At 40.1% G+C, this 24445-nt stretch overlaps 1 protein-coding gene across 6 annotated transcripts in view; it reads right to left on the reverse strand.

The window, feature by feature from the left end:
- LOC122557767 (uncharacterized) overlaps window positions 1-24445 on the reverse strand; it is an 85368-nt gene that overhangs the window by 45779 nt on the left and 15144 nt on the right. For 5 of the 6 annotated variants that reach the window (XM_087996484.1, XM_087996485.1, XM_087996483.1 and 2 more), the window contains exons 3-10: window positions 23108-23422; window positions 21896-22006; window positions 12152-12226; window positions 8692-8766; window positions 7996-8067; window positions 4285-4413; window positions 2362-2436; window positions 1664-1726 (exon numbers count right to left, since the gene is read on the reverse strand). In XM_087996484.1, coding sequence (XP_087852610.1) covers window positions 1664-1726; window positions 2362-2436; window positions 4285-4413; window positions 7996-8067; window positions 8692-8766; window positions 12152-12226; window positions 21896-22006; window positions 23108-23422 — 915 coding nt within the window. The remainder of the gene's footprint in view (window positions 1-1663; window positions 1727-2361; window positions 2437-4284; window positions 4414-7995; window positions 8068-8691; window positions 8767-12151; window positions 12227-21895; window positions 22007-23107; window positions 23423-24445) is intronic. The other variant, XM_087996482.1, reaches the window with a different exon arrangement.

Here is a 24445-nt window from a genome sequence, read left to right on the forward strand (position 1 = left end):
TATCTTGCCAAGTCTCCTCTGACAACATCTTCTGGGCTTGCAATCTGTACCATCTGTACAAAGACAATGGGACCAACATCCTTGGATACATCACCATACAGTGAAATGCTGCAGGAATGTGTAAAGATGTTGCATTGTTGTCATGGATACTCAGCGCCAAGTGCTCATCTTTGTTTGCATGAAACTGATATATTTGTGATGCTTTTGTGATAATTGCTGTTCTCTTGTGAATATTTCCACTGGAATCTACCAGTGAAATAGCCTATTTGTTCTTGCTCCCCCTCCTTTCCACTGTCATATAAAACATTCAACACATCAAGACTGACCACTGTAACTTCCCAACTCAGACTTGGTTTGCTGACATGTAAGATTTCATGGTATTTCTTGATACCACTAATTGTTAGCAGAGCTACAAAACAGATAAATACAAACATGATGTAGACACTATTTTTTCATGTTTCCCTTCAGTGTTCTTGATAAAATTCTAAACTGAATTCACAGCAACAGTTATTGCTCAATCAAACTTGGGTAATTTGGTTCTGATTTGCTGTTGTGTAATTTTCCCTATATTACACAGGGTGTATTCTCAAACTGACTTAGTTTCCTTGGTTGCAATCTGCTTAATTAAGAACGAACACTCACTCTCTCACTCACTCTCTCTTCCCTGTTTAATATTTACTGAGGCTGGGAATATCAGGATCTCCAGACAGTTCCAGAAAAGACCTTGAGGTCATTACTATTCTGCAGCCTAAATGTAATGGCAAGATATTGCATTCACCGTTGTGACTACTTTGCTTAAAAGTGGTCTCTGTGACCTATCTACTGGCACCTCAGTTATTCAGCTGATTCTGCTTATTGCAATTACTTTGTGTTTGTGAGTAATAAGAGTTAGCATTCAAGCTTCACCCCATGATGACAGCATTCAATTCAGGTGAGTTTTCAGTATTCTACTGAGGGAGTACTATGAATGGCCTCATCATGGTTCTGTCACATGGTGAGTCTTTGTGAACTCGCTGCAACAGATCTTACTCTTACGTACCTTACAGAGTTGAAGATGCTGATTTTTAAAACTCGCACTGAACGAGGGACCCATCCGACTGCTCAAGTGCATGTAATAGCTCCCTGAGATCATTATGAGAATGAGGAGAATGGTCTCTGCCTACAGTGAAAATTATTCTCCTCAAACAAAGCCACCGCAAAACACTTTTAAATGAAAGCAGTAACAGCTTGAAATACTGCTCAGTCTCTATGGAGACAAACAGAACGAGTGCTTTAGTCCAATGATCCGTCATTAGAAGAGGTGAAATGTCCCAATCTTAAATATTAACTTTGTTCCTCACCACAGATTTAACCTTATCTGCTGAATGTTTCTGGACTGTCCTGTGGTTATTTTAGGTTTCCAGCATCTGTAATCATTTTCTTTTGAGTTTGTAATAATTTTATCCATTATTGACAATGCTTTCCATCACACAAATACTTCCTCAAGTACATGGTGTTGGATTCTATTCTGTGATACTGTGCAAAGCTTTGAGACTAGGAATAGTTTGCAAGTTCCTTTCCAATTGAAGTGCACCCTGAGATTATTTGGAAGCTTATTGTAATAGAATATATGACTGAGTACACAAGTCAGAATGGAAGTTATGTTTTTGGCATGAATACTTACTTCTTCTGGAGGAAGTAACTGCTTGACCGATATTGTTTTCATTTTTCTTCGGTGTTGATTGTCCTTTAATAATAATGCAAAAAATGTACATGAGCGAGCTGCCGAAGATTCGAATTTTTCTGAATGTGACGTTATTACAAGCAAACCATTCTAAACTATTCTTGAAGTTCCTTCTATGATGAAGTTCTGATAACATTTCAACAAAACATTTATCTTAAGTCTTTCACCGCTCATTATAATGTTGCAGAACCAAACATTGAAGTGTTGTAAATATTAAAGTGAAACCTTTAATATAATTGTTATTACTAATTAGATTGCCACTGTTCAATTATGTTTAATTTGTTAATGAATTAATCTGTTAAAATTAATTTAGTTCCTCACTACAGATTTAACCTTATCTGCTGAGTGTTTCTGGACTGTCTTGTTTTTATTTTAGGTTTACAGCATTTTCTTTTGTATTTGAAATAATTTTCTTCATTATTGACAATAACACAAATATTTCCCAAGTACATATGCAATTCTGACATAGTCCTATATACTATTCTGTGATACAGCACAAAGCCTTGAGGCTGGGTAAAGCTTGCAAATTCCTTTACAATTGAAGAGCACGTGAGATTACTTGGAATCTAATTATTGGAGAATGTAGGACTGAATACTTGAGTAAGGATGGAAGTTGTGTTTTTGGCATTAATACTTACTTTGTTCAATGTCAGCAACCCTCTGCTGTACTGGTATTAGAGGACAATTTTCACTTTCTTCAGGTGATGGTGGTCCTTTAATAACAATGGAAAATATTGATATTTGTGAGCTGACAAAGATTTGGATTCTAAATGTGATATTTTGAGAAGCAAATCATTCTACATTATTGTTGAATTTCCTTCTACAATGAAGTTTTGATAACATTCCAACAAAACATTTGTCTCAAGTCTTTCACTGATGAAGTATAATATAGCAGAACCAAACATTGGAGTATTGTAAATATTAAAGTGAAATCTATTATCTAATTGCTATTGTTAATTTGTTTGCCACTGTTCAATGATGTTTAATTTGTTTTAATTGTACACAATTGCAGAGTCAAAACGTGTGGAACTGGAAAAGCACAGCTGGTCAGACAGCATCCGAAGAGCAGGAGAAGCCACATTTTGAGCATAACCTTTTCATCAGGAATGTGGTGGGGTCCAAGAGGGCTGAGAGATAAATGGGAGGGGGGGTGGGTCTGGGGGAAGATGGCTCAGAATGCAGTAGGTGGATGGCAGTGGGGGGTGATAGTGATAGATCGGAGTGGAGAGGGCAGTGGATAGGTGGGAAGGAGATGGACAGGTAGGACAGTGTAAGAGGGCAGTGCCGACTCGGCGGACATGCAAGTCCTGGGTCTGCTCCACCACCAAATCCTAAAAACATGACGTCTGGAGGATGAACACCTCATCTTCAGCCTTGGAACACTGCAACCATATGGAATCAATGTTGACTTCACAAGTTTCCTCATCTCCCGCACCACCCACCCCTTCCCCCCAACCTTCCCCCCACCTTATCCCAGATCCACTCCCTGAACTTGGCACCTCACTCATGAATTGCCGACCTGTCCATCTTCCTTCCACCTATCCGCTCCACCCTGCACTCCAACCTATCACAATTACACCCCACCTTCATTAACCTATCGCCTTCCTGGCTATCTTTCCCCAGCGCCATCCACCTCTCATTTATATCTCAGCCCACTTGGGATCCCGCCCCCACATTCCTGATGAAGGGCTTATGTTCAAAATGTCAACTTTCCTGCTCCTTGGATGTTGTCTGACTGGCTGTGCTTTTCCAGCTCCACACCTTTGACTCTGATCTCCAGCATCGGCAGTCCTCACTTTCTCCAAAATTGCAGGATCACAGCTGGAATTAGTCCAGTAAATGTTATTGAAAATTATTGTCAGGAACTAAATTAATATGTACAGGAATTTTGGTTCCTTCAAGAAAACCATTCTTTTCCCACCATTGTGAATAATATCCTCAGGCTGAAGAGAAGCAAAAAATAACTCCTTTAACAGACCCCGTTAGCTTGACTGCCTGTTATTATGATTATTATTAATATTATTATTATGCACAAGATTATACAAGAATTCCAACATTACAGTCATCTAATAAACTTTGAGAGTTACTGGAATGCAAAGTGTTTAAATGACTGTAAAGTGTCATAAAATAAATCAATAAAGAAACTGGGAGTAGAAAATTAGGAAATGGCTAAGGTATTAGATTTAGGGAACAAAATAGAATAAAAACAGAAAGGCGAAATACCAGAAGCTAGAAGTGAAATGAAGGTCAGATGGACTATGCCTGACAGTTCTGAAGGTGCAAGTTGAGAAGACTGTAATGGTATTGGTGACGATCTTTCAGGAATCACTGCAATCATCAGAGATATTCTTGGAATGATGAAATCTTGAAGATCTTACATACCATACACAAGTACATTTGAGAGACTTTTTCCATATAAAGTTAAAGTAATTTGAACTTAAAGTATCTCCCCCGGAATATCTTTCCTTTTAAGTTGTAAACAGAGTCATGTTACTGTACTCCTTTCCTCTGTCTCCAAATTATATGGTACAATTTTTTTTCAATTGTCCTGAGCTTATTACCTTCTTGATTAATTCCACCTTCAGCTCCCTGGTTATTTTCATCTTGCAACTGATCTTGTGTGCTGCGATCAGTGACCTGCATTGTCCTGTCCTCATGGTTGTCTTTGCCTGTGCGCATTTCCTGTGTTTCTACATTCAGGCAAAGTAAATAACAGTGTCAACAGTGTAAACCTCAGACTGGAAAAGGAGGACCAGTAATCGTGCTGTTAGCTAATGAAATACCACTTGTGAAGCAAATGCAACAGTTCCATTAATGCACCACTTTAAAGCAGTAAAATGAGTCAAGGTACTTTACAAGGGGAAATGGTAATCATCATTTGACACCATGTAGTGCATAACATTAGTAAGGCAGATGACCATAAATAATATGAAACTTGAATATACTGATGACCGAAAGATGGTGAAGTAGAGTTCTTTATTCAACTGGTGCCAGTTCATTACAAACATGAATGTAAATTAAGGATATACAAGAAACCATTTACAGCATTTACATGGAAGGATGTCTGTGGGATAATTTTGAGCTGAGTGCTTTTGCCTCTCTTCTCCTCCTTTTACCAGACATCTTGTCTTTTTTCCCCAGCGAGACTCCATTTAACTGCTCCACCGCATGTCCCTCACTGTCATAACCTGCTGGTGGAACACGTCTCAACAAACTGCTCAGTTCCGTTGGTCACTGCTCTCCATCACCTGCTGCTAAAGGGTCCAACTGATGAGCAAACTGACCACTGCACCATGGCACAAGAGGCTATTCAAGTAGGGGGAGCAAGAAGAAAAGTAATAAAAGTAGTGTATTTTATTATAAGGGATACACATAGCATCCATTGTCAGTAAGATGCAAAGTTGCACTTGGTGTGTTGCCTGCCTGGTGCCAAGGTAAGAGACATCTTCAAGCAGCTTGAAAGGATATTGGAATGAGACAAGGAGGATCCAGTTGTCACAGTCCATGTTGAGACCAACATAGGCACCAGGTCCTCTTTGGGGAATATCAGGAATTCGGAGCAAATTAAAGAACTGGACCTCAAGTGTTACAATTTCTGGATTATTAATTGAGCCACGTCCGAATTGACATAGACATAAGAAAATTATGGAGGTAAACAAATGGTTAAAGGAGGGATAGAGGAAAGAGGGATTTCATTATGTGGGACACTGACTTCAGTATTGGGACAGAAGAGACCTGTAATACTGGGATGGGCTTCACCTGAACCAATCTGGGACCAATGTCTTAACTGAAAGGCTAAATAGGGTAGTCAGTCACGGGTACTTTAAAATCATCAATGGAGTGGCAGTTGTGTGGGGGGTTGGCGTGGAAAGGGAGGCTGATGTTTCTTGGAGGAGGTTATTACAGTTTCTAATTCAAGGAACATGACAGAGAGCAAAGAAATTGTCAGGAATCCAAATTCAAACATTAGACCTAAAGGCAAAATTATAACACATTTCTTCTTTAAATTTCATTAGACTGAAATAATAAACAGATGATTTAAGCATCAGTGCTGAGGGACAGGTTATAATGTTTGGCCCAAATCAGAGTTTATTACATGAACACACGGAGAGTAAGGAATAAATTAAACAAGCTGCAAGATATAGGAAAGCATTCAGTGGGGACTGAAGGTTGAGCAGACTGAGTCCATAAGAAAAGATCCATTCCAGCAGAAGTCTTTTTTTGTCAATGAATACATTCAGGCCATCTGAGCGGGAATGAAATTTTGAGCTATTTTTGCAGCAACAAGTAGTGAAGTCAGAGCAAAGTCAGTCAGTTAACCTGTTCCTGTGTCTTGAGATCGATGGAGAAAATGACATCCAGTGAATAAGCACAAAGATACTAAAGGCTTCATATGTAACCTTGTCAGTTTAGTTTTAAGTTTTAAAGGGATAGTAGGAGTGATACTTCCCTGGAGTTCAGTGTCTGTAAAGGATATTGTTTCGAAAATGGTTGCATATTGCTTTCAGCTATTTTTTAACAGAATCTTTAAAAAAAATTAAAATCTTGGTTTTATTTTCCTTTCAGTTAAAATTAACTTCTATTCTTTTGTTAGAAGCACATTTGCAGTCTCTGAATATGTTTAGTGCCTGGCCAACACAATAACCAAAATGGAATCTGAGTTGTTCAGACAACGACCAATTCACTGATGTTCAGTTGCTGGAGAAAAGAAATGAACTCAAGAGATAAGGTGAGAATGATTTGTCCTTGACAACATGGCAACATTTCACCAAGGATGGTATCAAGGAGCCCTGCCAAATGTGGATACATTGTGAAATGGAGAACAAATCTCCACTGGTTGGAGTCTGAAAGGAGGATGGCTGCTTCTTGGAGGCTAATCGTTTCAGCTTTAGGATATCACTGCAGGCTGATGTCAAGGCAGTGTCCCACACCTAACCACCTTCAGCTGCTTCACTAATGACCTAACACCATCATAAGGTCAGAAGTGAGAATGATTGTCGATGATTGCACAATGTTCAGTCCCAATCAAGACTCTGTGATACTGAAACAGACTGTGTTTGTAAGCAGCAAGACTGATAATAGGCAAGATGTGGAGGTGCCAGTGTTGGACTGGGGTGGACAAAATTAAAACTCACACAACACCAGGTTATAGCCCAACAGCTTTATAGGCATGTAACATTGGCACTATACAAATGTCAAACATTTACTATCTCCAGCCATAGAGGATCTAACCTTCTTCCTCCTTGACATCTAAGGACATTAGCTGAATCCATCACTGTCAAGATTCTGGGAGTAACTTTTGACCAGAAATTGATCAGAATCACTAATTAGTCAGAAGCTTTCAATTCTATGGCGAGTAAATCCTCTCCCTATTACCCTGACTTGATCAACCATTAACAAGGCTGAAGTCAGGAGAATGATACAATACTCTCCTATTTCCTGGATAGTGTGATTCTAACTACACTCCAGCACCAGGACAATATCCAGCACAAAGCAGCCCACCCAAATGGCAGCTTAGCCCTCAGCTTAACGTTAAACTCCCTCAATCACAAATATACAGTGGCAGCAGTGTGCACCATGTACAAGATACACTGCAATAACTCACATGGTGACTCTTTGTGAGCTCGCTGAAATAGATCTTACTCTTACATATCTTACAGAGTTGAAGGCGCTGATTTCTAAAACTGCACTGAACGAGCGACCCATCCGACTGCTCAGGTGCATGTAATAGTTCCCTGAAATTATCATGAGGATGAGGAGAATGGTCTCTGCTTACAGTGAAAATTATTCTCCTCAAACAAAGCCACCACAAAACACTTTTATAATGAAAGCAGCTTGAAATACTGAGCAGTCTCTATGGAGACAAACAGAACGAGTGCTTTGGTCCAATGATCCTTCATTAGAACAGGTGAAATGTCCTTACGTTAAAAATTAATTTTGTTCCTCACCACAGATTTAACCTTTCCTGCTGGATGTTTCTGGACTGTCCTGTGGGTTATTTTAGGTTTCCAGCATCTGTAATCATTTTCTTTTGTGTTTGTAATAATTTTATCCATTATTGACAATGCTTTCCATCACACAAATACTTCCTCAAGTACATGATCGTGGATTCTATTCTGTGATACTGCACAAAGCTTTGAGACTAGGAATAGTTTGCAAATTCCTTTCCAGTTGAAGTGCACCCTGAGATTATTTGGAAGTTTATTATAATAGAATATATGACTGAGTACACAAGTAAGAATGGAAGTTATGCTTTTGGCATGAATACTTACTACTTTTAAAGGGTGTAACTCCTTGACTGGTATTGACTTCATTTTTCTCAGGTGTTGATTGTCCTTTACTAACTGCAAAAAATGTACATTAGCGAGCTGACGAAGATTCGGATTTTTCTGAATGTGACGTTATTACAAGCAAACCATTCAAAACTATTCTTGAAGTTCCTTCTATGATGAAGTTCTGATAACATTTCAACAAAACATTTATCTTAAGTCTTTCACCGCTCATTATAATGTTGCAGAACCAAACATTGAAGTATTGTAAATATTAAAGTGAAACCTTTAATATAATTGTTATTACTAATTAGATTGCCACTGTTCAATTATGTTGAATTTGTTAATGAATTAACCTGTTGAAATTAATTTAGTTCCTCACTACAGATTTAACGTTATCTGCTGAGTGTTTCTGGACTGTCTTGTTTTTATTTTAGGTTTACAGCATTTTCTTTTGTATTTGAAATAATTTTGTTCATTCTTGACAATAACACAAATACTTCCCAAGTACATTTGCAATTCTGACATAGTCCTATATACTATTCTGTGATACTGCACAAAGCCTTGAGGCTGGGTAAAGCTTGCAAATTCCTTTACAATTGAAGAGCACGTGAGATGACTTGGAATCTAATTGTAGGAGAATGTAGGACTGAATACTTGAGTAAGGAAGGAAATTGTGTTTTTGGCATTAATACTTACTTTGTTCAATGTCAGCAACCCTCTGCTGTACTGGTATTAGAGGACAATTTTCACTTTCTTCAGGTGATGGTGGTCCTTTAATAGCAATGGAGAATATTGATATTAGTGAGCTGACAAAGATTTGGATTCAGAATGTGATATTTTTAGAAGCAAATCATTCTACATTATTGTTGAAGTTTCTTCTACAATGAGGTTTTGATCACATTTCAACAAAACCTTTATCTCAAGTCATTCACTGAAGACATGTAATATAGCAGAACCAAACATTGCAGTATTGTAAATATTAAAGTGAAACCTCTTATCCAATTGTTATTACTAATTTGTTTGCCACTGTTCAATTACGGTTAATTTGGTTTAAGTGGACATTATTGCAGAATCGATATGTGTGGCTTTGGAAAAGCACAGCCGGTCAGGCAGCTTCCGAGGAGTAAGCGAGGCAACATTTTGAGCATAATCTCTTCATCAGGAATATAAGAGGACGTCCAAGAGGACTGAGAGATAAATGCCTTGTTTTTGTAAATCTACATGAGTGAGTAGTTCTGTTTTGATCTCATGTTTTTATTGAGATCCGCCTCTTGATTAAACTATAAAAATAAAGAACATACATAGTAAGTTAGCCTGGCACTGCAAGTTTTAGAGCAGTATGATTGAGCTTTTTTTTGGGTCTGCAGATTGTTAAGGTGCAAAGATGGCATTTCAGTGGAGTGATGTGCTCTTCCTGTCCGATGTTAGAGATTAGGCAGAGTTTCCATGTTACTGATGATTATGGCTGCAGGAAGTGTGTTTGGTTGCAAGTCCTATCGGATTGCATGTATAGGTTGGAAAGGCTGTTAGAGGCAGTGAGGAATTTGTAGCAGCTGTGGATGAATGGATGGCCATTGCAGGAAAGGAGAAAAATCGAAGATACAGTCAGATAGATGTGTTGCCCCCGGGAAAGGTAGGAGGGGAAGACAGGTAGTGCAGGAGCATCTACTTCTTATTCGGGTGAAAGACAAGGCTGGTAGGTGTACGGAATGCTGGATGGCTCGAGAAATTGAGGTTTTCATCAAGAGTAAGAAGGAAGCATGTGTCATCCATAGACAGCAGAGATCTAGTGAATCCCCAGAAAAGTATAAAGGCAGTGGAGTATACTTAAGAGAGAAATCCAGAGGGCAAAGTGGGGACACCAGATAGCTTTGGCAAATAAGGTTAAGGAGAATCCAAATGATTTCTGCAAAACATGAAGGACAAACGAGTAACTAGTGAGAGAATAGGGCCTTGTTAAAATCCGCAAGGCCACCAATAAGTGGAAGCACAGGAGATGGGGGAGATGTGAAATGAATATTTCACTGAGGAGAAGGATATGGAAGGTGGAGCACGAGGTGTATTAAATATTGAAAAATCTTGAAAAATGTCCATATTACAGAGGAGGTGGTGCTGGACATCTTAAAACGCACCAAGGTGGATAAATTCCCAAAGCCTGATCTGGCATACCCTAGAACTCTGTGGGGAAGTGATTGCTGGGCTCCTTGCTGAGATATTTGTATCATCGATAGTCACAGGTGAGGTGCCAGATGATTGGAGGTTGGCTAATGTGGTGCCACTGTTTAAGAAATGCGGTAAGGAAAAGGCAGAGAATTAGTGAAGGTGTGCCTGACATTAGTGGTGGGCAAATTGTTGGACGGAATCCTGAGGGATAGGATATACGTGTATTTGGAACTGCAAGGACTGATTAGGGATAGTCACCATGGCTTTATGCGTGGGAAGTGTTGTCTCCCTAACTTGAGACGGTTTTTTGAAGTAACAAAGAGGATGACGGTGGTGAACATAATCTACATGAACTTCAATCAGGCGTGCGACAAGGTTCCCCATGGAAGACTGGTTAGCCAGACTAGATGACATGGAATATAGGGAGAACTAGCCATTTGGATACAGAATTGGCTCAAAGATTGAAGACAGAGGTGTTGGTGGAAGGGTGCTTTTCAGACTGGAGGCCTGTGACCAGCGGTGTGCCAAAAAGGTTGGTGCTGGGTCCACTCCTTTCCATCACTTATATACATGATTTGGATGTGAACATAGGAGGTATGAGTAGTAAGTTTGCAGATGACTCCAAAATTGGAGGTGTAGTGGACAGTAAAGAACGTTACCTCATAGTACAACAGGACAATGATCAAATGGGCCGATGGGCTGAGGAGTGGCAGATAGAGTTCAATTTAGATAAATGTGAGGAGCTACATTTTGGAAAGGCAAATCAGGGCAGGATGTATACACTTAATGGGAAGGTGCTGAACACACAGACCTTGGAGTCACAGGTTTATAGTTCCTTGAAAGTGGACTCTCAGTAGATAGGATAGTGAAGAAGGAATTTGGTATGCTTGCCTTTATTGGTCAGTACATTGAGCACAAGAGTTGGGAGGTCATGTTGTGGTTAGGTCACTTTTGGAATACTGTATTCAGTTCTGATCTACCTGCTATAGGAAGGATGTTGTGAAACTTGAAAGGGTTCAGAAAATATTTACAAGAATGTTGCCGGGTTTGGAGGGTTTGAGCTACTGGAATAGGCTGAATGGGCTGGGACTATTTTCCTGAGATTATTGGCAGATGAGATGAGATATAAAATCATGACAGCCATGGATAAAGTGAATAGTCAAAGTCTTTTTCCTGGGCTGGGCGAGTCCAAAACTAGAGGACATTGGTTTAAGTTGAGACGAGAAAGATTTAAAAGGGACCTACGATGCAACTTTTTCACATAGAGGGTGAGTGTATGAAATTTGCTGCCAGAGGAGATGGTGGAGGCTGGTACAATTACAATATTTTAAAGACACCTGGATGGGTATATTCCTGAAGAAGGGCTAATGCCCGAAACGTCGATTCTCCTGTTCCCTGGATGCTGCCTGACCTGCTGCGCTTTTCCAGCAACACATTTCCATCTCTGATCTCCAGCATCTGCAGACCTCACTTTCTCCTGGGTATATGATTAGAAAGGATTGAGAGGGACATGAGCCAAATGATAGCAAATGGGACCAGAATACTTTAGGATATCTAGTCAGCATGGATGAGTTGGATCAAAGAGTCTGTTTCCATGCTGTACAGTTCTATAACGCTATGAGTCTAGGTGTGCTGGGCAAGACATTTGGGAGAGACTTGGAATGAGCTGTTGGAAATGCAAATGGGAAAATGCCATTGAATTTCAACTTGCATTCATCACAGATATTCTTGGAATGATGAAAATCTTGAAGATCTTAAATACCATGCATAAGTAAATTTGAGATAATTTTTCTATATAAATTTAGAATAATTTGAACCTGAAGCATCTCTTCCAGAATATCTTTCCATTTAAGTTTTAAATAGAGTCATGTTACTGTACTCCTTTCCGGTGTCTCCAAATTATACAGTACCATTTTTTTAAATTGTCCTGCAATTATTACCACTTGATTATTTCCACCTTCAGCTTCCTGGTTATGTTCATCTTGCAACTGACCTTGGGTGATGCGATCAGTGACCTGCATTGTCCTGTCCTCATGGCTGTCTTTGCCTGTGTGGATTTCCTGTGTTTCTACATTCATGCAAAATAAATAACAGTGTCAACGGTGTAAATCTTAGACTGGAGAAGTACTGTTGGCTAATGTCAAAAGATAATACATGCACTGCTGGCTAAGATACAACCTTGTCAAACAAATGCAACAACTTACATTTACACACCACCTTACAGCAGTGAAATGAGCGAAGGTACTTTACAAGGGGAAATGGTAATCATCATTTGACACCAAGTAGTAAATCACATTAGTAAGGCAGATGACCATGAGTAATATGAAATTTGAATATACTGATGACCTAAAAATGATGAAGCAGGGTTCTTTATTTGACTATTGTCAGGTAATTACAAACATGAAAATACATTAAGGACATACAAGGAACTATTTACAGCATTTGCATGGAAGGATGTGCGTGGGATAATGCTGGGCTGAGCAATGCTTTCGCCTATCTTCTCCTTTTACCAAAGACCCCTTGTCTTTTCTTCCCCAGTGAGACTCCATTTAACTGCTCCACCTCATGTCCCTCACTGTCATGACCTGCTGGTGGAACATTTCACAACAAACTGCTCAGTTCCGTTGGTCAGTGCTCTCCATCACCTGCTGCTAGAGGGTCCAACTGATGGGCAAACTGACCACTGCACCATGGTACAAGAGGCTACACAAGTAGGGGGAGCAAGAAGAAGTGATAATAGTAGTGTATTGTATAATAAGAGATACACATAGCATCCATTGTCAGCAAGATGCAAAGTTGTGCTTGGTGCGTTGCCTGCCTGGTGCCAAGGTAAGAGACATATTCAAGAAGCTTGAAAGGATATTGGAATGAAACAAGAAGGATCCAGTTGTTGTAGTCCATGTTGAGACCAACATAGGCAACATGGGGAATATCAGGAATTTGGAGCAAATTAAAGAACTATATCTCAATCATTACAATTTCTGAATTATTAATTGAGCCACATCCGAATTGACATAGTCATAAGAAAATTATGGAAGTAAACACATGGTTATAGGAGTGATACAGGAAAGAGGGATTTCATTATGTGAGGCACTGGCCTCATATTGGGACAAGAAGGACCTGTAATACTGGGATAAGCTGCACCTGAACTGACCTGGGTCCAATGTCTTATCTGAAAGGCTAAATAGGGTAGTGACTGGTACTTTAAAATAGTCAATGTGGTGGAGTTGGGGAGTGGGTAATGTTGCTTGGAGGATGTCATTACAGTTTATAATTCAAGGAACATGACAGATTGCCAAGAACCTCAGGAATCCTAATTCAGGCATGAGAGCGAATGGCAAAATTTTAAGGCGTTTCTTCATTAAACTTCATCAGACTGAAATAATAAACAGATGACTTAAGCATCAGCGCTGAGGGACAGGTTATAGTGTTTGGTCCAAATCAGAGTTCATTACATGAATACACTGAGAATAAGGAATAAATTAAACAAGCTGCAGGCACAGATACAAACTGTAGATATGATGTAATGGTCATGACTGAGACATGGCTGTGTGATGGTCAGGACTGGGAATTAAATATTCCGGGTTATAAGGTTACAGAACAGACAGAAAAATGACAGAGGCCTTGGAGGAGCCTTACTGATTAGAAGCAAAATTCCTTCAAATGGGAAGGGAGTATATAGTGAGGGAAAGTATTCAGTGGAGACAGTGTTTGGAATGATGAAGCAGGGTTCTTTATTTGACTATTGTCAGGTAATTACAAACACATTAAGGACATACAAAGAACTATTTACAGTAAATAATCTAAAATAAATGCTGTGTCCAGACCCCCTGGTAGCAGCTCCAAAGTGCTGATATTAGACAAGTGTGTAGCAAAGCCAGAGCATAATTAATGGGGATTCTAACTTTAACTTGGATTGTCAGAAAGATAGTGAATGTTTGGAAACTGACTGAGATTTCCTACAGTGATATATCCTGGATGCAACTCTGGATTTAGTGACGAGTAATGAGCTAGATTTAATTAGTAACATAATTGTGCATGAACATTTCTCAAATAATGATCATAATATGATCAAGTTCAATGTAGTGTTTGAAAGTGAAAAGCATAAATCATGAATGTAAACTGGATTTGAGTTCTCAGTGTTGTGAGGAGACCTGACCTGCTTTTCAAAATAATGATCAGATTTCCATTTGAAAGAAATGATAGCCTTCCCAAGAAGTCACTGGATCTGCTGTGCTTTTCCAGCACCACACTCTCGAATCTGACCTCCAGCATCTGCAGTCCTCTCTTTCTCCTAATTAGCCATGAGATAAGGTCTTCTTATTGTTATCTAGAGTTTTTATGTACCACAGCGAGACAGATGACTAGAGGACACAAGCAGTTTGAGTCTATAAGAATAGACCCATTCCAGCAGAACAGTTTTTTTTTGTCTATGAATACATTCAGGCCATCAGAACCGGAAAGGAATCTTAAGCTATTTTCATAGCCACAAGTTGTGAAGTCAGAGTACAGTCAGTCAGTTAGCCTGTCCCTGTGTCTTGGGGAAGGATGGAGTGAATGACATTCAGTAAATAAGCACAAAGACACCAAAAGCCTTCAGTGGCAACTTTGTCAGTTCAGCTTGAAGTTTTAAAGGGAATGTAGAAGTGATACTTCCCTGGAGCTCAATGTCTGTAAAGGGTATTGCTCAGAGAAGGGTTGCGTATTTCTTTTAGCTATTTTTGAGGTTCTTAAAACAAAGTTAAAAGCCTGGTTTTATTTTCCTTTCGCTAAACTTAACTTCCATTCTTTTGTTGAAAGCACATGAGCAGTCTCAAGTGAATATGTTCAGTGCCTGGCCAACGCAGTACCCAAAATGGAAAAATAAACCTTTTGGTCTACCAAGTTAGGTTTCACTCTGGAACCTGAGTTGTCCAGTATTAACAACAGCTGGGATCATAACGAAGTGGGAAGTCTTAGCAGGATAGAAATCTGTGAAACTTAACAGAGATTTGTGAATCTTTAAAGAGACAAGTAAATGGAGATACTGGTCATAAAATCGAAGTTGCTGTGAAATTTGTTACACAGATTGTAATTTGAAAATGGTTTTGGCTGGTGCTGATTTTTTTTTCTGGAAGTAGAAAGTATCACAGTGGATTCTTGGATTGTTAACTAAGACTGCACTGAAAGAGTTAGAACATAATTTGAAGTTTGAAATTAAAAGAGGAAATTCAAATAATGAGATGCTTAGAGGGATTATCCACCAATTCCAATTGAGATGACACCACCCTAGCTAGGGGCTAGGGTTACTGGCATAAATAGAGGATTGGTTGACTGGTAGGAGACAGAGAGTTGGGATAAAGGGGTCTTTTTTTAGGATAGGAGCCAGTGACAAGTGGAGTTCCTCAGGGATTAGTGTTGGGACCACAACTTTTCATGATTCACCATTCATCATGGTCATGGCTGATCATCCAACTTAATAGCCTAATCCTGCTTTCTTCCCTTAACCTTTGATCCCATTCACCCCAAGTGTTATATCTAGTTGGCTACTGAATACATTCAATGTTTTGGCATCAACTACTTCCTCTGGTAATGAATTCCACAGGCTCATCACTCCAGCGAAAACAATCCTAACCTGGTCATTCTATTCTCATACATCAGTCCCTCCGTCCCCAGAATCAGCCTGGTAAACCTTTGCTGTAATCCCTTCAGAGCAAGAGCATCCTCCCTCAGCAAAGGATACCAAAACTGCATACAATATTCTAGGTGTGGTCTCACCAAGGCCCTGTATAACAGCAACAACACATCCCTATTCCTGTACTCGAAACCTCTCGCAATGAAGGCCAACATACCGTTTGCCTTCTCTACCATCTGCCTTCTCATCTTTAGCAACTGGTGCACAAGGACACCCAGGTCCCGCTGCACACTCCCCTTTCCCAACTCTGCCTTCTTGATTTTGCTTCCAAAGTGAATAACCTCACATTATACAGCATTTGCCATTGATATGCCCACTTACCCAACCTGTCCTTTAAACATTTCCCCTCTTACTTTAAATCGATACACCCTAGTATTTGACATTTTCATCCTGGAAAAAGATTTTGATTATCTACCCTATCCATGCTTCTCAATTTTATATACTTTTATTAGGCTGCTCCTCAGCCTCTGGCGCTCTAGCAAAAACAATCCAACTTTGTCCAGACTTTCCTTATCGCCAACACAGTGCAATCCAGGCATCATTCTAGTAAACCTCTTTTGCATCCCCTCAAAAGCCTCCACGACCTTCCTACAGTGTGGCGACCAGAACTACACACAATACTCCAAATGTGACTTAACTAAAATTTTATACATCTGCAACTTAACTTGTCAACTTTTATACTCAGTGCCCTGATTGATGAAGGCAAGAATGCCATACGCCTTCTTTAGCACTTTATCCACTTCCAGTGCCATTTTCAGGGAACATGGACTTGCACCCCAAGATTCCTCTGTATATCAATGCTCCTAAGTGTGCAGCCATTAACAGTACAGTTTGCTCTTGTACTTCACCTCCCAAAATGCATCACTTCACACTTGTCCAGATTAAACTCTATCTGCCATTTCTTCACCCAACATTTCAACCTTGAAAGTGGAGTCATAGGCAGTTAGGATAGTGAAGAAAGTGTTTGGTATTCTTGCCTTTATTCGTCAGTGCATTGAGTATAGGCATTGGGAGGTCATGTTGCCACTGTACTCGACATTGGTGAGGCCACTATTGGACTTCAGGTACAGGAAGGTTGTTGTGAAAATTAAAAGGGTTAAGTAAAGATTTGCAAGGATGTGGCCAGGGTTGGAGGGTTTGAGCTGTAGGGATATGCTAATAGATTGGGGGCAATTTTACTTGGAGCTTCAGAGGCTGAGGGGTGACCTTATTGAGGCTTATATAATTATGAGAAGCATGGATAGGGTAAATAGGGTCTTTTCTCCAGGGTGGGCGAGTCAAAAGATAGAGAGCATAGGTTTAACCTGAAAGGGAAAAGATTTAAAAGGGATCTAAAGGGCAATGTTTTCACACAGAGGGTGGTACGTGTATGGAATGAGCTGCCAGAGGAAGTGGTGGAGGCTGGTAGAATTGCAACATTTAAAAGGCATCTGGATGGGTATACGAATAGGAAGTGTTTAGAGGGATATGGGCCAAATACTGACAAATAGGACCAGATTTATTTCGGATATCTGGTTGGCATGGACAAGATGGACCGAAAGGTCTGTTTCCTTGATGTATGTCTCTATGACTCTATGATCTATATCTTTCTGCATCCTTTCACAATTTTCCTCACTATTCACAACTGTCGTCTGCACACCTATCACCTACATTTTCATCCAAATAGTTTAGATATATTACAAACAATAGAGGTCCGTGTACTGATATTTGCAGAACACCACTGATCACAGACCTCCAAGAGAAAATTACCCTGCCATAACTATACAACTTTGTATCCAAATTATAAACTCGCCATGGATGTCATACAACTAACCTTCTGGATCAACCTACCATGAGGAACATTGTCAAATGCTTTAGTAAAATGCATGTAGATAACATTCTCTGCCCTTCCCTCATCAACAGTTTTTGTTACTTCCTCAAAAATCTCTAAAATTTGTGAGACAAAACCTCCCTGCATTAAAACATGCTGGTTATCCCGAGAAAGTTCATTCTTCGCCAAATGCAAGTAAATCCTGCTCCTAAGATTATTTTCCAATAATTTTCCAACCCCTAATGTAAAGTTTACTGGCCTATAATTTCCTGGATTATCCCTGTTGACATTCTTCAAGAAAGGAACAACACTGGCTTTTGTTCTGTCATCTGGGACCTCACCTGTGGCTAAAGAGGACACAAATATCTTTGTCAAGACTCCAGCAATTTCCTCCCTTTCCTGCTTCAGTATCCTGGGATAGATCCATCAGGCCCTGAGAACTTACCTACTTTAATGTTTTTCCAACATTGCCTCGTCCTTAATATCAACATGCCCAGAGTATCACCAAACCCCCTCTCCAATCTCACCATTATCCATGTTCACCTTCTTGGTGAATAACAATGCAATATACTTAACTACTTCCTCTGTCTCTATACATAATTTCCTTCCTTAGTCCAAGAGCAGATCACCCCTTTCCCTCATTACCTGCTTGCTCCTAATATACATATAAAATGCCTAGGGATTCTCCTTAAACTAACTTGACAAAGACACTTCATGGCACCTCTAACCCTCCTCATTTCTTTTTTATATTCTTTCCTGTTTCCTTTCTACTCCTCAAGAGCTATGTTTGATTTCAGCTTCCTAAACCTTCCTATGCCTCATTTTTTGATGAACCCTTCAATATCTGTTGTCATCTAATGTTTCTGAAGCTAGTCATCCTTATTTTTCAACCTCACAAGAACATACCCATCCTGAACTCTAATCAACTGGCCTTTATCCTACATGTCAAATGTGGATTTACCTTCAAACAGCCACCCCCAATCTAATTTCTCTACTGCCTGCCTAATATTGTTATAGCTGGAAATGTGTTGCTGGAAAAGCGCAGCAGGTCAGGCAGCATCCAGGGAACAGGAGAATCGACGTTTCGGGCATAAGCCCTTCTTCAGGCTTATGCCTGAAACGTCGATTCTCCTGTTCCCTGGATGCTGCCTGACCTGCTGCGCTTTTCCAGCAACACATTTCCAGCTCTGATCTCCAGCATCTGCAGACCTCACTTTCTCCTCTAATATTGTTATAATCAGCCTTATCCCAATTTAGCCGTTTCACCTGAGGACCAGTCTTATCCTTATCCATAATTATCTTTAAAATTTATAGAATTATGATTGTCATTCCCAAAATGCTCCTCATTTAAACTCTGATCATCTGGCCAGTCTCATTCCCCAATACAAGGTCTAGTACAGTCCCTTCCCTAGTTGGATTATCTATATATTGTTTCAAGAAATCCACATGGAAGCACCGAACAAATTCTGTCCCATCTAAGCCCCTGGCACTAAGACATTCCCAGTCAATATTGGGGATGTTAAAATCATCCACTACAATCCTCTATTGCTCTTACATCATTCAATGATCTGCTTACATATCTGTTCCACGACCTTCCACTGGCTATTTGGAAATTGATGGCATAACTCCATCATAGTGATTGCACTTTTCTTATTCCTGGCCTTGCCCGATGAGCCCTCCAAGACATCCTATCTTAGTCCAGCTGACATTCTCCATAATCAGTGACAGAACTCCCCCCCGATCCCTTTCACATTCCTCTTTATCTCACCTAAAACATCTAAACACCGGAACATGGAGCTGGCGGTCATTCCCTTTTCTCAACCAAGTTTCTGTAATGGCTACCACATCATAGTCCCATGTTCTAATCCAGGCTTTAAACTCATTTGCCTTACCTATTATACTCCTTGCATTAATATAAATACACTTCAAACCACTTGTCCCACTGTGTTCGTTATCCTGGCCCAGCTTGCTCTTCCTATTAGACTACTTGACTTAATAGTGGTCTTTTCCTCAAACACACCACACGGATTCGGAAAAGATTGACAAGGATGTTGCCAAGGTTGGAGGATTTGAGATATAGGTAGAGGTTGAATAGGCTGGGGCTGTTTTGCCTGGACCGTCAGAGGCTGAAGGGTGACCTTATAGAAGTTTATAAAATCATGAAGGGCATGGATAGGATAAATAGACAAAATATTTTTCCTGAGATGGGGAGTCCAGAACTAGATGGCCTAGGTTTAGGGTGAGAGGGGAAAGATATAAAAGAAACCCAAGGGGCAACTTTTTCACGCAGAAGGTGGTATGGAATGAGCTGCCAGAGGAAGTGGTGGAGGTTGGTACAAATACAAGATTTAAAAGGCATCTGGATGGGTATACAAATAGGAAGAGTTTAGGGGGATATGGGCCAATACTGAAGGTGTGAGATAGAGTGAATACAGAAAAATTGTCTTTGGTTGATTAACAAAGGGTACCAATGTAAAGTGATAGGCCAGAGATGATATTAGGAACCATTTTTTCCCCATAGTGAATAGTTAGGATTTGGAGTGGACCACCTTAGAGGCTGGTGAGTATGGCTTCAATCCTGGCTTTCTGAAGGGAATTGAATTGGAACATTAGTGTCAGGGGTATGGAGAAATAGCTCCGTGGTGAGACTAACTGGATTGCTGTTTGAAAGACTGCCAGAGACCTGAACACTAGAATGGCCTCCAAATCTGCTGTAGCATTCTACGTTTCTATTAAGCTAATTAGAGGGAAACCAATTTATGCAGAACATCACTGAAGCTTTGAAGCAACCACTTCTTTGTTAAATCCCATACTAGTGTAGAACTTTCTGCACAAAAAAGGACATTTGACCCAACATTATAGAGGTTTATTAAATCATGAGAGGCATGGATAGGGTAAATAGACAAGGTCTTTTCCTTGGGGTGGGGGAGTCCAGAACTAGAGAGCATAGGTTTAGGGTGTGAGGAGAAAGATTTAAAAGGGATTAGATTAGATTAAATTACAGTGTGGAAACAGGCCCTTCGGCCCAACAAGTCCACATCGACCCGCCGAAGCGTAACCCACCCATACCCCTACATTTACCCCTTACCTAACACTACGGGCAATTTAGCATGGCCAATTCACCTGACCTGCACATCTTTGGACTGTGGGAGGAAACCGGAGCACCCGGAGGAAACCCACGCAGACACGGGGAGAACGTGCAAACTCCACACAGTCAGTTGCCTGAGGCGGGAATTGAACTCGGGTCTCTGGCGCTGTGAGGCAGCAGTGCTAACCGCTGTGAGGCAGCAGTGCTAACCACTGTGCCACCGTGCCGCCCACAAAGGATCTAAGGGGCAACCTTTTTACGCAGAGGGTTGTGCATATATGGAATGAGCTGCCAGAGGAAGTGGTGGAGGCTGGCATGTTTACAACATTTAAAAGGCATCTGGATGAGTACAGGAATAGGAAGGGTTTGGAGGGATATGAGCCGGGCACTGGCAACTGAGACTAGATTATGTTAGGATATCTGGTCAGCATGGGTGAGTTGGACTGAAGGGTCTGTTTCCATGCTGTACATTTCTATGACTCAAGGTTGACTGACTGCTTCGCACCCTCCTGCCACATTTCTTTACACTTTCCCAAGTGGCACCAGTAAGCCTCCCTGCAAGGAAAGAGGTGCCTCTCCTGCTTAGGTTATAACTATAGGTATTGAGTAGAAAAGTAAAACAGCAATGAAGAATTGTTAAGGCATAATAAAGAAAAGCTGATTGTATAAGGACTAGATAACATAGTTTTAAAGTTTCATTTGGAGATACAGGGAAGACAATGATAAGAATTATTTAGTGAATTGAATGGCACTGCCTTGGAACTTACCCCTAGCAGCCCGTTGGAAGTGGAGGTAATCAATGATTTTAAAAAGTAATCCAATGTGTACAGGGAAATAAACCTGCAAGGATATAGCAGATGAATGGGACTAACTGGATTCCTCCTCATGGACTAGGTATAATGAATGACTCTGTAACTTGTAATGAAACAGCCTTGCAGTGAAACCAATAATGATGATAATGGGACTGACCAATGTTATTCAAAACCACTGTCAGAACAATAAAGCTATCTATACATTGTAACAACTTGCCAAGAAATAATTCCCTTTTCACATTACGACAAATACTCAACATTTTTACAAAAGTTGACATGCAAAGATCTAATAACCAAATAGCTCTCATCTAAGAGTACATAGCTCATCTCTATGAATGCAAAAATTACTTTACCTTTCGATTTTTTGTACCAGATTCGAAGTCCCACACAAAGTCCTACACATATTGCACACAAAATAAAGCCAACGATGCCTCCAATAATTTGGTACACTGCTGGTATTTTATCTGTTAAAGTAAGGAACACGCAGAACTCTTTCAAAACTTGACAACAGCCAAATTGTAGCATTTGCATATTTCATTACAAGCTTAATTGTCCTGTTCTGCTTATCAGATCAATTTATTTTCAAGAAAATATGGCAGAACTGAAATAATTTATGTAAACGTGTGATATCTGTTCAACATTGTGCATTGTTTGAAACCAATCTTGTGTGCATTTAGTGTTATGCTAAATTAATTAGTGCTTTTTGGTCATCAGGCAGATACCTAAAACAGGCATCTGGCTTTTGGATATGTTCCTTAGAGTCTACTCTTGGCTGGAAGAGCCCACACTGGAAAATGAGTGAAGGACTTGCTTTGTCCTGAATAAGAATTCTTCAGTAACCCCAACAACAAAAATTTACATTTTCAAAATCAAACTTTCTAAAGAACTCAGGAGCAGCAACAATGCAGTTCAAATTCCAACCATACCCATGCTCAATGATCAGTTACAGTGCAGAGACCAAAGTTCATACAATGGAGCTACATGTTTGTGTTTGACACATTCTATTTTGACTTTAGCATGACAAGCTGTGGCATGTGGATGTCACCTGCTTTGCAAAGAATAGTGGCTTGTATTGGGGTGATGCTAATATCTTGAACAGCTGGGCATGGCAAATAAAAAGATAGAAATACAAATTTAGGGGAAGGCAGTAACAAAGTGCTAATTTCACTGCAGATCCTCAGACTAATGTTGTGGGGACATGGTTTCAAATCCTGGTGAAATTTGAACTTAATAAAAATCTGGAATCCAAAGATTACCAAATGGCAACCATGGAACCATTGCCAATTTTGTAAAAAATTCTTCTAGTTCACTAATGTCCACTACAGGAGGAAATCTGCCAACCTTACCCAGCCTGTCCTACATTTGATTCCAGACCAACAGTGATGTGTTGGCTCTTATCTACCCTCAGGGCAATTAGAGATGGGCAATGGATGCTGGCCAGGCCAGTAATGCCCACATTCCATGAGTGAATAAAAAAAACTGGAAAGGCCATATAAACAACTAAATATTACAAGGTTATAAAATTACAAATTATAAGCAAACTCTGTACTCTCACTAGGTCTTACCTGTAACACTGTCAGCGTCCAATGTAAAATTGTCAGAAATGGTTTTATGTTCCACTACACATCTGTAGTCAGTTTGTTCATCCCACGTTGGTTCAGTTTTTATTTTAGTGGAAACACTGAATGTTCCATCACTGTTCGTAACTATATCCTCAGTGGACTGGCTTGTTGAAACATATTCCATTTTTCCATCTGATAATTTGAACCAACTAACTTTGATTGGCTTAGGATAAAATTCCTTAACATCACATTGCAAAAAGTGTTCTGTACCATTTGCAGTACTAATTTCTTGCACAGACATGCTGACCTTCGGTTGGACTATGTAAAAGAGAATAAGACATGTAAATTGTTAACATATCATTATAAACATTTTACTAATTCTTGCTCTAAGAACCTAGCAGTGCTTCAGTTCTTTGCTTCTTTTGTTATTTTAATTTGTTTTAACCTTCAGGATGATCAATTGAAATGTGAACATTGATGGAGTGGGAAGGTAAGGATTACAGGACCCTTTAATAGTTGTGGAAGGCAGGGAAAGAGTGAGAGGAGAAGTGCATAAAATGGATTGGACACAGTGGAGCACCCTGCTAATCACATAGGGGTTGACTCTTTGATTGACAAAAAGGATGCCATAACCAGAAATGCTCATCTGGCAGGTTGCATTATTGAAATAGGTCTGACAGAGAAATTGGAAGAATACAATGGAGTCCTTTCAGGAAGCTGGAGGTGAGAAGTGTGGTCAAGATCATCCTCGACAATTCTGCCTCTGTCAGCATAATGCCACTGCCAAACACATCTTCCCTGGCCATCTTCAATATTCTTAAAGTATCATTCACTCTGCAATGCCCTGGTCCACTCTGTAAATATTTGGAAACTCAACTTCTCCACTTCCAATTTCCATGGGATACCTTTCCATGCAAATGCAGTGGATGCAAGACTTAGCCTTTAGATCTGCCTTTCACATCATCTAAGTTTCAAAAGGCTTCTTCAAAGGCGCTCATCAGGATCAGGATCCTGCCTGATCAAGGGACCCAGCATCAGAAGGCATGGGACCCACTAGACCAAATTCACACTCACTCTCCTGTGATACCCCCATCCCACCTTCGCAAACCTTTGGCCTTAAGTCCGTTGTTGATCTTCAGACAAATACGTCACTGATAACTAAGTGGTGCAGTTGGCAATGGACTACTGCTGGCCTCTGATGTGTCTAATATGCATTGAAAATTGGAGGGCCTTCACTAATGGAGCTGATGTGGGCTCCTGCCAGGTCTTCATCCATCAAACAAGACCCTATTGCAGAGTAAATTATGCTGTTACTTCTATTTCTTTCCACAACTGAGAAAT

The sequence above is a fragment of the Chiloscyllium plagiosum genome, unplaced genomic scaffold, assembly GCF_037043375.1.
Source record: "Chiloscyllium plagiosum isolate Xiang-an unplaced genomic scaffold, Cpla_swu_hap1 HiC_scaffold_18, whole genome shotgun sequence".
Classification (NCBI taxonomy): domain Eukaryota; kingdom Metazoa; phylum Chordata; class Chondrichthyes; order Orectolobiformes; family Hemiscylliidae; genus Chiloscyllium; species Chiloscyllium plagiosum.